Genomic DNA, 12,051 nt, shown 5'->3' on the forward strand with positions numbered 1-12,051 from the left:
GGCGTGTGCGGAGGAGGGGCGGAGCATACGGAGCTGCCAGAGCAGAAACGGTGCGTGGATGTGCGTGCCACTCGTCGATGGTCCACGCTGCACCGTGTTGGTGATGTGAATAAGTGTGTTTGGTGCTGGGACACGTGAAGACAGACTCAAAGCTATGATCACAGCTGGTGGGGAGTTGCTCCACTGTGGGAAATCTATGACCCGTAGGACCTTCCACGCCTTTCAGGCGTTGCGGGCTGCGTGTGGTTGCACGTGTTGGGAGGTGCAGGTTTCCGGTTGCATCGTGAGTGATGATGAAGTTTAAATCAGACTGAGTGGGAGTGGGTGACAATATCAGTAGTTACACCAGAGGTGTCCAGCTCCAGGCCTGGGGGGCCTGCAGGCTTTAGACGTGTCCTCGATCCATCACAGCTGATTTAAATGGCTAAATGACCTCAACATGTCCTGAAGTTCTCCAGAGACCTGGGAATGAACTGTGACATTCAGGTGTGCTGACCCAGGGTCAGATCTAAACCTGCAGGACCCTCCAGGCCTGGAGCTGGACACCCCTGAGTTATAGTGAGCTCTGTTACGGTCGAGGGGTCACAGCTCTGCTGCTGCGACCATAAAACTGGCTGTAATTAGAAGCAGCGGTTTCATACTGTATGAATATTATAACCTGCCAGCTTCTGTTCGGGGACAGACGTCTGTAGCAACTGTTCACAGCTGAGAAGAAGAACGTACCAGAGGAATGACTCCTGTTTAATAAAGGATTTATCACACAGGTAGAAGACAAAGTAAAAAGGTCCTGCTGATCATTACAAAGCTCTGGTCCAACACCACCTTCCCTCCTATGCACACATCAAATACATTTGATCCCTTTGAAGCGTTTAAATGTCAGACACAGCTCTGCTCATCAACTCACTTAATTACAAACGTGATTCATCTTCCATTTGATTCCAGTTTACATAACATTTGAGGGACAAATTCCAGGACAGCACAACTGGAAACAAGCCGGTGAAGCTCAGCAGGGACGTCCTCTGACCTGCGTCACTGAGCGAGTCCAGTCAAACGTCTTCGAGGTAAACGCTTGTATTAGTGTCGTCTGTGCTGCATCCTCCTTGCCGTCAGCCTGCACGCTGTACAGACGGCCTTGTGTGTCCAATGGTAGCGGGGGGTAGTGGAATGACTCTTTTAGTGAAACCTGGGGAAGATTTTACTGCTGAGGACACCGAACGGCGTTCACGTCCTCCTCCGAGCAGGGGCTCGGTTCCCTTTGTCATCCAGGACATTAATGCGACATGCAGCCAGCCCTGCTCTCCTGCACGTGTGAAACATGTTTGATGTCTGTTTAAGGAGCACAACTGTTTGCTCATCATTTTCCAAACTCCGTGTAGTTTCATTCACATTTAGGGAATTTCAGGCTGACCCCGTGTAGTAAAAGGAAATAAGTGCTGCAGAGCCGGGCCTGTCATGTGCACAGTGAAAATCATGGGGGTCAGAGGTGAGAGGAAATCAGCTGCAGCCACTGTACTCAAAAATCATTACAAACTAGCTTATTGTGCGACTCAATTCTTTAAAGCAGTGCAGGTGCAGCTGTGCACGTGTTTGCTGGCCTGTAGTCCGACGCCAGAGGTTTGTTGGAAAATGAAGACAAAACAAGGTTATGAAAGGATGCAAATCTCAGTTTAAAAACAGAAAGCTTCTTGGTTTCAGCAGCGGGTCAGGAAGTCCCACAGGATTCCTGCCGTTCCCTGAAAAAGTTCCCCGTGGTGAGATGATGTGGGAGGAGCCCTGTCAGTTGATTCCATTTGCTTCACTGGAGATGATTGGCAGAGCACCTGCAAACACACACAGTGAAAAGGTGAAGACGCACAAGAAACACTGTGTGTGTGTGTGTGTGTGTCTCTGTGTGTGTATGTGTGTGTGTGTATGTGTGTGTGTGTGTGTGTGTCTCTGTGTGTGTATGTGTGTGTGTGTGTGTGTGTATGTGTGTGTGTGTGTGTGTGAGTGAGTGAGAGAGAGAGAGAGAGAGAGACTTACGCCCTCTGATCTTGATTGGCCAGATGAGGATGGAGCAAAGGGCCAAAGCTGCGACGATGGAAACGCCTCCCGTTACGATGACCATGATGTAATGGTAGAACCACACACAGGCAGGACAGCACACCACAGTGCTGTCTCACACACACACACACACACACACACACAGAAGAGTTTACTGTCAGGATGGGTTCTTTTTAAACACACACACACGTGTGTGTCCTAGCAGCACAGTACCGGACGTGTGCACATGTAACTGTTTGACATGTTTACTGTTTCTATCTGACGCCGTTGATCAGAACAAGTAACCAAGTCGTACTACAACCTGACACTGATCACATCTGCAGAGTTTTAGTTAACGACATCAGTTTTAAGGGTTTTAATTTTGCTTTAATTAACAATAAAAACCTCAATGATTCTCAGCAGACTGTCACCGAGACACAGAGGCCACAGTGGTGCAGCGTTCACACTCAGGCATCAGGATGGAGGACACACACACTCTGCCAGATTCTAGTGTGCGTGCGTGCGTGTGTGCGTGCGTGCGTGTGTGCGTGTGTGTGTGCGTGTGTGTGTGCACTAACTGGCAGGGATGCAGGGCCTGAATGATCATCACTGCCAGTCCATTGGCCAGCTTGTCAGTGAAACTCATGGCTCCGTACACGAACGCTGCGCTTTGCTGCAAAGAGATGAACAAATTCGCTCAAACAACAGGATCCTTCGTCCTCCGCCTCGGCCTTTCACGCACGTCTTACCGTCTGATCTGCAATGAGCTCCGCAGTCATGGCGAGCGATATGACCAGGATGGTGGCGGACCCGGCCCCCAGCAGCACGGCCGCCCCGTATACCTGCTGACCCATGGTGACGTCCAGCAGCACCCAATACGAGAACGCCATGATCAGCAGCAGGCCCACGAAGTAAGTAAGCTGGACCAATCAGAGGACAGAAGACACATGACAGTGACCCACTTCTGCCTTTTTGATGATGCAGATACAGAAGCAATCACATCCTGTTACTGAGTAATGAAGTATTGTTACTGTGAACACAGCACAGGCTCCACCTTCCCCATTTCTGTGGTGCAATCGTGTCAGCGTGACTGACAAGAACAAATATGACGTTTTGTTTTCTACAGCGAGTCCCTCAGAGCCACTCGTGCTGCTTTCAGAAACCTGACCTGGTTTACTTACACATTTCCCAATGAGTTTGCTGACAGGCTTCATGATAAAGGAGGACAGGAAGCCGCTCACGTACATCACCAATGGGATGGTAGCTATGAACTTCTGTTGGGAGGAAAAAACAAGCAGAAGATGAGCGCGTGACGACAACCCAGCGTGTTACGAGTGAACTGGACGATTTCCCGTCACCTTTGGCAGCCCCAGAGTGTTGATGAGATACATGGAGATGTACGTCTGAGACAGGTTGACGATCAGCCTGGTGGACATGTAGAGCACGGCCACCTGCAGAGACACAGCGAGCAGGTCTGCTGATGCAGCTACGATATCAAAATCCTACATCTCAAGCTGAACGGGCGCTGACGCCCGCCCAGCCTTGGAAGCTGCTCCCGTCATTCTGAAGAGGTTCGGGTGGAGGTGGCGTCAGTGCTTAAGTCATTCAAAGCTCCATACCTGGTAGAAAGAAGGCTGTCGCAGCCAGCATTTCCACTGCAGGAGAGACGAGAAGGTGTTGGAGCGCGGCAGCAGTGGCCTCCGCTCCCCCTCGGCCTCCTCCGACTCCTCGCTTGCTCCATTGCTCTCTTTTGTTCCCACGTGGAAAACGACGGAGAAGACGACACCGATCCCCAAAACAATTAGTGACAGATTCTGCAATTACACACAGCGTGGCACACCTCATCATCGCTGCTACAAACAAGCTCCTGCTGCCCTGAGTGGGCGGAGTTATCAAACCCTGGGATCACATTTTAGGGACCGTTTCTATCGACTGTTCATTTCTGTCCCACCTGTCAGCCCGGCAGCTTCTGCTGTGGCCGGCGAGCTTCGTCTCCCCTCTTTAAAAGCTGATCTACACAGTAAATATCATCCAGATGCAGCGCGGCCGCCATCTTTATATGCTGAGTGCAAAAGTATCATTGATGGCTTTATGTGGTCTGTACAGTCGTCACCATATAAATACAAAAAAGAAAAGTACACAACTTTGCTGTCACACTGTTACTGCCTGTTCCTGTGTGCAAATGAAGGTAATTAGGTTCAAGGAGGCTTTGTTCTAGAACAGAGGGAAACCTGGATAATCAACCCAAAGCTTCTTAATCTTGTGACTGCGTCACAGAAAGCCAAGTGAATAATGAATCTGCTGAGGGGGCAAATCTTCCCGTCACAGCCCTGCACAGAGTTCTGCTGAAGCATGTTTGTGCAGCAGCAGGATATACAGCAGTGTTTGTGTTCAAAGCTGCCACAAACCCAGAGAAACCTCACCACTGTCCTGATCTGCTCGTGTACACAGAAAACTGCAGGTGGGAGCACCAAGCACAAACATAACATTACCAACAAACACAAGAATCCTGGGTCTGTATTTTCTGCTTGAATAAAAACTAATAGAAACGTGCACCTTTCTGCAAAAACAAGTGTAGGAAGAGACATTTACATCCTGGGTTTTTTCCACAGTACACATCTACATTCACAGTCTTACAGAGTACGCTGGCAGAGCCAGAGGCTTGAACTCCAACAGCTTTCAGCCCCACTCTGATGCTGCTACACCGTGCTGTGCTCGCAGCTATGCCCACGCGTCAGCCTGCTCACCCTGAAGATGATGATGTCTGCTGGTCCCAGTGAATCAGGGTCTTCATCCTCTCCAGCCTGGACGTGAAACAGCAGGTAAGCCACTCCATACACGGTGATGTTGGCTATCACTGTGAACGCGTACCTGCTCCCACACACAAAGCACAGAGTGGACGTTCACACCGTGATGCACGTTCAAGGTGAGGAAACATGAAAAGGGTGATTCTGTTCATCTGGATGTTTTCAGTGGGAGAAACGTTTCATCCTCATCAGCTGACTGCAGGTTTCAACCTTATAAACAGGACATTTGCACAGTGACTGAAACCAGCTGACTGAGCGCTGGGCTGTGAGGTCACTTCCTGGATGTTTTCAGTTTCTGCCACTGAAAACATCCAGATGAACAGCATCAACCTTTGGGATGTGCATCTATCTTTTGATTCTCGTCATGTAAAGCACGCGTGTATTAACCTGTACGCGGTGAGCTCTACTTTAGCATGCTCACAAGTGACCAGCTCTGGGATGAGGGACAGGTGAGAGATCTGCGTGGCGGCCCAGCCGAACTGAAAGATGATGATGAATGGGACGAAGTAGATTAGACTGGCCCACTGAGGGGTGAGGAAGCTGCAGCCCACACACTGGTTAAAGATGAAGGCAAAGGAGAGCACTACGCTCAGTGTACCTGGATGTAAACACATACAGAAGCAAAGAGATGACACAACGCGGATCATATCTATGTATTATTGGTTTTTCATTTACCCCCTCCCCATTAACTAGTACCAGATGAGCACATAGAGGAACATAATGAGAACAGAGCTCTTCACAGCTGACCTCAGTGGCTAACAGGGGTTTGGTTTCCCCTCATCTGCCTTCTGCATGCATCAGGACTATTTCAGCAGATGTTGCACAGCAGCTTGGCAACCAGATGACGCAGTCGCCCAACGAGAACTCTGGGGAAACTTTCATACGTCTCAGCACCGCTGCTTTTAGTTCTGTGCTTTTGTTCCTGCTTGACAGCTGCTTTGGTAACACAATAGGCAACAATATGCACAAGCCTCAGCCTGTTTCCCTACGGGGCTCTTGTTTGCACAGCGTTAAGTTGTTAAAACGTATCATGTGAAGCTGATCAATAAAATCCACGGTAGGTGTTGGAGCACAGTCTTTCCATGTATATGTATACATGCACAGCAGGCTGACTGTGGTTAATCAGTGCAAACCTACCTTGACCTTTTGGTTCATATGGCAGACTTTCCTGGAAAATAGCACGGTAAACAAAGTCATGAGACGGGGCAATATCCACGCACATGTTTTACTTTAGCCCTAAATTTTTATAAGTGCATTTTAAGTCTCACCAGCCACTCACATTTAACTGAACCGAGTCGATGTACTGAAAGTCCTGGAGTAATAAACAACTTCACGGCTGTTATCATCAAACTAAACAAAATCCAACTTGAATGAAGATGATTTAATTTTCCAGGGACGTCATATCCAGCAGTGTTTCTGTGTGTTGTGGTGGGATTGAAGCGTTTAAGGCAAACTTTGTCTAAACTGAATGTTTCTGATGTTTGGTCTCCAGCAGCCACCATAGTTGGGATTATGCACTTGAAATGGGAACGGTGGGAACGTCGATCTCTGTCTGTAGTCACGAGAGTTTACACACCAACCCTAAAAAGCAGAGCTTTCAGATTTCGCGGTAAATCTGCTCACAACACTGTTTCTCCTGAAAGGCTAAGCTGATTGTTTTGGGCTCAGAAACAATCAGCTTTTATTTCCACTCAGCAAAAACTGAAAAGACTCAGCTTATCTTCAAAAACATCACTATTCCCAGTATGGCTATCACTGCCATAAGAATACACATACTCTGTGCACATGCTGCCTACAGACAGCATCTCACAGTATGTTACCCATAGCACGTGTTAGTAACTATGACCAGAGGACTGACTGGTGTCTCAGGTCCACGAGGCCCTAAAACAAAACGACACCCAAAAATAAAGAAATAAAAATGAAGACGTCACTCAAACGCAGCTTAATGACTCTCAGGGCACATGACCTCTGAGAGAATCACACACCGAGTCATTGATGTGCAGTGACGACTAAAACCTGCACTCTGTGCTGTCACGATGACAGCGGTGACCGTATGACATTATTTATAAATATCTCAGCTATTATTCATGCTCATAGGTTAGCAACAAAGAACTGAGCATGATCTAACGTGTTCATTTTAGGATAAACAGTAGTGGCTGGTTGGTACCAGAGCTGCGGGTTGTGCTGCAGTGGACCTGCCCATTGTGGTGTTTCATGGTGAATGCCAGTCAGGCTTTAAAGAGGAGGAGAAAATGTCTGCAGCAGCATCTGTTCAGGGGTCTCAGTGTCGCGCCTCTATGGCGCATGGATTTAATGTCATTAACACCAAAGCAGTTGAAACTTAACCTCTGCTGAACACTATGAACACAGAGGTTTATCTGACTGAGACATATCCATGCGCATATACAGATGTATTTATATATGAGAGACAAAGGGCTCTGCTTTCACTTTGTGTACTTACCAACTAAATGCCACGTCTTCCTCTTGCCGTAGTTTCTACAGCCGGGGCTTCGGTCGGACTCGTAGCCAATAAGAGGCGTACAGATACCATCGGCTACCTGCCCGACCAGCAAAAGCACACCTGCACCAAAGGAGACACGCTGTGACCTACTGCAACAATCACTGAGAACAGACACAACAACAGCAAGGACACAGTCACTTATATCCGTCTGCACCTTGGTGTTACAGCACCGCACACTGAAGCTAAACTGTTAAACTGTGAGTAGTCCTCACAGTAAATGAGGACGGATGTGCAGAGACAAAGACAGTGAAATACAGGTCTTAAATAATCAGGCCCCATCTTATCTTAATGACCTTGTAGTACCATATCACCCTATTAGAGCACTTCGCTCTCGCTCTGCAGGCCTACTTGTTGTTCCTAGAGTATTTAAAAGTAGAATGGGAGGCAGAGCCTTCAGTTTTCAGGCCCCTCTTCTGTGGAACCAGCTTCCAGTTTGGATTCAGGAGACAGACACTATCTCTACTTTCAAGATCAGGCTTCAAACTTTCCTTTTTGCTAAAGCATATAGTTAGGGCTGGACCAGGTGACCCTGAATCCTCCCTTAGTTATGCTGCAATAGACGTAGGCTGCCGGGGGATTCCCATGATGCATTGAGTTTTTCCTTTCCAGTCACCTTTCTCACTCACTATGTATTAATAGACCTCTCTGCATTGAATCATATCTGTTATTATCTGTCTGTCTCTCTTCCACAGCATGTCTTTATCCTGTCTTCCTTCTCTCACCCCAACCAATCACAGCAGATGGCCCCGCCCCTCCCTGAGCATGGAGGTTTCTTCCTGTTAAAAGGGAGTTTGTCCTTCCCACTGTCGCCAAAGTGCTGCTCATAGGGGGTCATATGATTGTTGGGTTTTTCTCTGGGGCCCGTTCTTCGTACGTCGCTTACTACATCCAAGATCAAATGACACATCCAAGATCAAATCATCGCGCTAACCGTGAGCTCGCTAATCCGGTTCCCCGAACACACCTGCTGTTGACGATTACTACAGCTGGACGCAGGAATGTGAGATCACTGGGTGTCGTAAAAGGGGCTACGCATCGATAGTAGAAACATTGATCGGCAACCCGCTGATTGGTCGGCGAAAATGTCCAAGGGGCGTGCTCGGTATTTTCCGGCAGCAGAGCAAGAACTCATGAGTGAGGGATTTCAGGAGTTTCAGAGTTTAATTAAAACGCAAGAGAACACTGCAAAGGCTGCAAAAGCAAGGAGAGAGGGCTGGCAGAAAGTTGCTGACAAATCAAACTCGTAGGTAATTTAATAATAATAATAATAATGGATTGGGTTTATATAGCGCTTTCCAAGGCACCCAAAGCGCTTTACGATACCACTATTCATTCACTCCCACATTCACACACTGGTGGAGGCAGCTACGGTTGTAGCCAGGCTGCCATATCGCGCCATCGGCCCCTCTGGCCAACACCAGTAGGCGGTAGGGTAGATCTATCATATGACACTATATTGTCCAATATCATATGGCATTATATTATATTATAATATGTTATATTATATCCCCTTTCACATTAGAGCCACAACAGGACCCACAAGAACATGGGAACAAGTAAAAGTGGAATACAGGAGTATTCTACAGAATGGTAATATTTATCTCTTAGATTGCTTTGCGTCTCTTGGCAAGGTAATACTGGCCTGTAATACTCTGTTAGTTTGTTCATAACAGCAACCAAGAAAAGGGCAGAGGAAAAAAAGACAGGTGGTGGTCCTGCACCCCCTCGTCAACAAGTTGGTTAAGTAAATAATACCCTCACGGGAATATCGATATCTCTCTATGAGCACACTGTCGCGCTGAGCTAAAGGATCCTGTCTGTCCCGCAATATACGCTGGATTCTGAGGACTCTCCTTATCAATCTTGCACCTTCCGCAATGGGTTGGTCGCGTATACGGACAGGACATGGCTGCGACAGGCTTCCCAAATCCACCTTCGCTTTTATAGCCGTGGTCTCTCATCTTGATTACACGAAGTAATTTACAATTACTACTCTGAAATATGGATTACATCTGTAATAATCACATACATGTAATAGAATGTTAATAGTACATTTCCCTTTTTAGGAAATGACCTGTATGTATCTGTGTGACATCAATAAAAGGATCAGGTGCTGCATTATCTTTAGTTACATTGATGTTATTTATTTATGGTGAAACAGTGGTGGAATATCGCTGTTGCTTTCGTATAAATGACGCGGACATACCTGCGTGGCCGCGATCTAATCCTGTTTACATAAAGTAAACCTGCTCCCGAGCAGGTTTACGCTTACGGCTCTGTTGCTATGACAGCAAGTCCCGGATGAGCTTCGGGGGACCGACTGATCCAGGATCACGCGAAATCGTCAACAATCTAATCCGGCTAACCTACTTAGCGAGGTACGAAGAACGGGCCCCTGTACCTATGAAGCGCCTTTTGTTGTGATTTGGCGCTATATAAATAAAATTGAATTGAATTGAAACCATTCATCACGCTCAGCTGGGCTCAGGAAAAGACCTAATCCAACTCCCGCGTGTGGACAAAGACGTGACACGTGGTGGTGACGTCAGAGTGTGAACGTCATCCAGTGATGGCGTCATGAAGACGTCAGAACTGAAACTTTAAAGATGTTAAGCAGCACATGTTACACTGGGTGACATAATGACCCCCACAGCACTGCTGTGAGGCTCGTCAGAGAAAACAAAGCCTGGCGATGTGCAAACATGACCCGCGAGTACCGGTGTTGTGCCAAAAAGTGATTGTCTGCCAAAAACTGATTTCCGGTATTTGCCAAAAACTGATTGCTCGTATTTAAACTGCTATAAGTAACTTGATGGCCTATAATATGTGAAACATATGTCAAATGCATCCCTCATGGATGACACAAAGTCATATTGAGCCACAAACAACATTCGTGTAACAAGGTAGAAGCCGCAATCAGTTTTTGGCAGCGACTTTTATAGAACCTTTATTTATGCAGTTAAAAAAAATCTCATTAACATTAAAAATGTCTTTTGTAAGAGTAAGACAGCAGAAATGGCAGCAAATATTACAATAGTTCAGTAAAAATATTGTAAGTGGGGGAAAAGGACCGGATTGGTTATAATGTGAGTACAATAACACAGAGTTATAAAGATACTTGAAAAAACAGATAATCTTTTAATTCTATATATAACCCCTTTGTAAACGCTGTTCACCGAAGTCTATTTACCAACATACGTAAAGATATTACACATAAAAAATACACGGAAACATTGGAAATCACTTTTTGGCAGGCAATCACTTTTTGGCACAACACCGGCCGCGCTGAGGACGACACGCGGACTAACCTGCACTCGTGTTTTGGAATCCCAGCACCGAGTGGTAGAAAACCAGCAGATATGTGAACCACATGGAGGCACACAGGTCGTTGAGAAAGTGCCCCACCGCGTAGCTGAGCCTCTTCAGCAGAGGGAGAGAACCGTCCGTGTCCGACATCCCGGCTGGAGGAAGACCAGAGCCCAGCTTACACGAGAGGAGCTTCGGCTAGCTTTTTCCACGTCTGGGGGAAGGAGGCTGAATGTCGACAGCCCCGTTTCGGTTCCCCTTTTTACGACTGATCTCCTTTATACGGTTTTACCATCCGGTTTAGTAAGAGCATGTGTCGCAACTTAACCAGCTAGTCAGTCCCTTTAATTCAGGTGCCAGTTTCCTCTTGAAATCAGGTGATGTGGCCAAGCCGGGAGGAGCGTCTGAGAGGAAGGAAAACCGAAACAGAAGCGCATCAGTGGGCGAAGGGGAATTTCACCGCCGCACAGCTCCACTTACATCACAACACAACAGGCAGCGAATGAAAAGTCACCCCGGGACATGTTACGGTACAAAGATGAAGAAAAGACCGGAGACTGAACATGTAACCGGTAAATACAGAAGCGCAGCTCCTCCGCTTACCTTCAGCTAACCGGCTACAAACCTGCACACAAAACACAATCAGATGTAAACAAGACCGGTGAAGATGACGTAGTAGAAACTGCCCAATGGGGAAGCCGTCTTGCTCCTTTCAGCCAATAGCTGGAGCCCGCAGAGTTACCTTGTTCACGTGACGCACACTTCAGACCTCGTGATGTTAGCGCTTGATTCAGAGCGCAGAGACAGCACGACGATCAAAGGGAGTGATTATTTTAAACAAAGGTAAAGCGCGACGAGGCAGCCAGGAAACCCACGTGGTTGAAACAACCCGCGGATCCAGCAAGCGTGAGCAGTTTCTCCATGACACAGTCAAGCTGTATAACACTACTTTATCCATCCAAGCCCGAACTCCGGACATTTATCTGCACGGTTACTTTGAGCAGCTGCAAAAATAACTTCTTATTTCATCAAACTTTGAGTCCTGAAATGTTACCTCCGTCTTTGCTGTCGCAGGGCCCCAGTGTCCTGGTGCAAAGACACGTTACTAAAGTTCATCCGTCAGAGCTGCAGATACATCAGCTGTTAGGATCAATGCCAGCCACACTTCCTCTTCCTCTTCAGCCTGACATTAACTGCCCTGCTGAAGCAGACTTCAGAAATCCCAGAAGTGTAAATTCAACAACAATGACCGACCCGCTGAGTGGGCCACAGCTGTGCCCGCTCACCTGGGCTGTAACATTTGCATGTGTTAAATGGTAGTTTCCATTAGCCATTAATGGAGGACACCAGGGAACTAGGTCACCTCAGGATGAATTACTGTAAGCTGGTACTTTA

At 47.3% G+C, this 12,051-nt stretch overlaps 1 protein-coding gene across 1 annotated transcript; it reads right to left on the reverse strand.

Annotated features, from left to right (window-relative positions):
- Positions 1-716: 716 nt before the first annotated feature.
- LOC146688513 (major facilitator superfamily domain-containing protein 12-like) lies at positions 717-11,324 on the reverse strand. The gene is made up of 12 exons (XM_085439709.1): positions 11,260-11,324; positions 10,659-11,060; positions 7,291-7,410; positions 5,217-5,427; positions 4,770-4,893; positions 3,642-3,836; positions 3,381-3,473; positions 3,204-3,296; positions 2,772-2,942; positions 2,601-2,695; positions 2,023-2,153; positions 717-1,820 (listed from the first exon to the last, which is right to left on the reverse strand). The coding sequence occupies exons 2-12, from the start codon at positions 10,804-10,806 to the stop codon at positions 1,777-1,779; spliced, it is 1,425 nt and encodes a 474-aa protein (XP_085295835.1). The 5' UTR covers positions 10,807-11,060; positions 11,260-11,324; the 3' UTR covers positions 717-1,776.
- Between the last annotated feature and the right edge of the window lie 727 nt (positions 11,325-12,051).

Source organism: Copadichromis virginalis, linkage group LG18 (genome assembly GCF_057382275.1).
Source record: "Copadichromis virginalis isolate Kocher_CV1m ecotype Utaka linkage group LG18, C_Virginalis_male_GT1.1, whole genome shotgun sequence".
Classification (NCBI taxonomy): Eukaryota; Metazoa; Chordata; class Actinopteri; order Cichliformes; family Cichlidae; genus Copadichromis; species Copadichromis virginalis.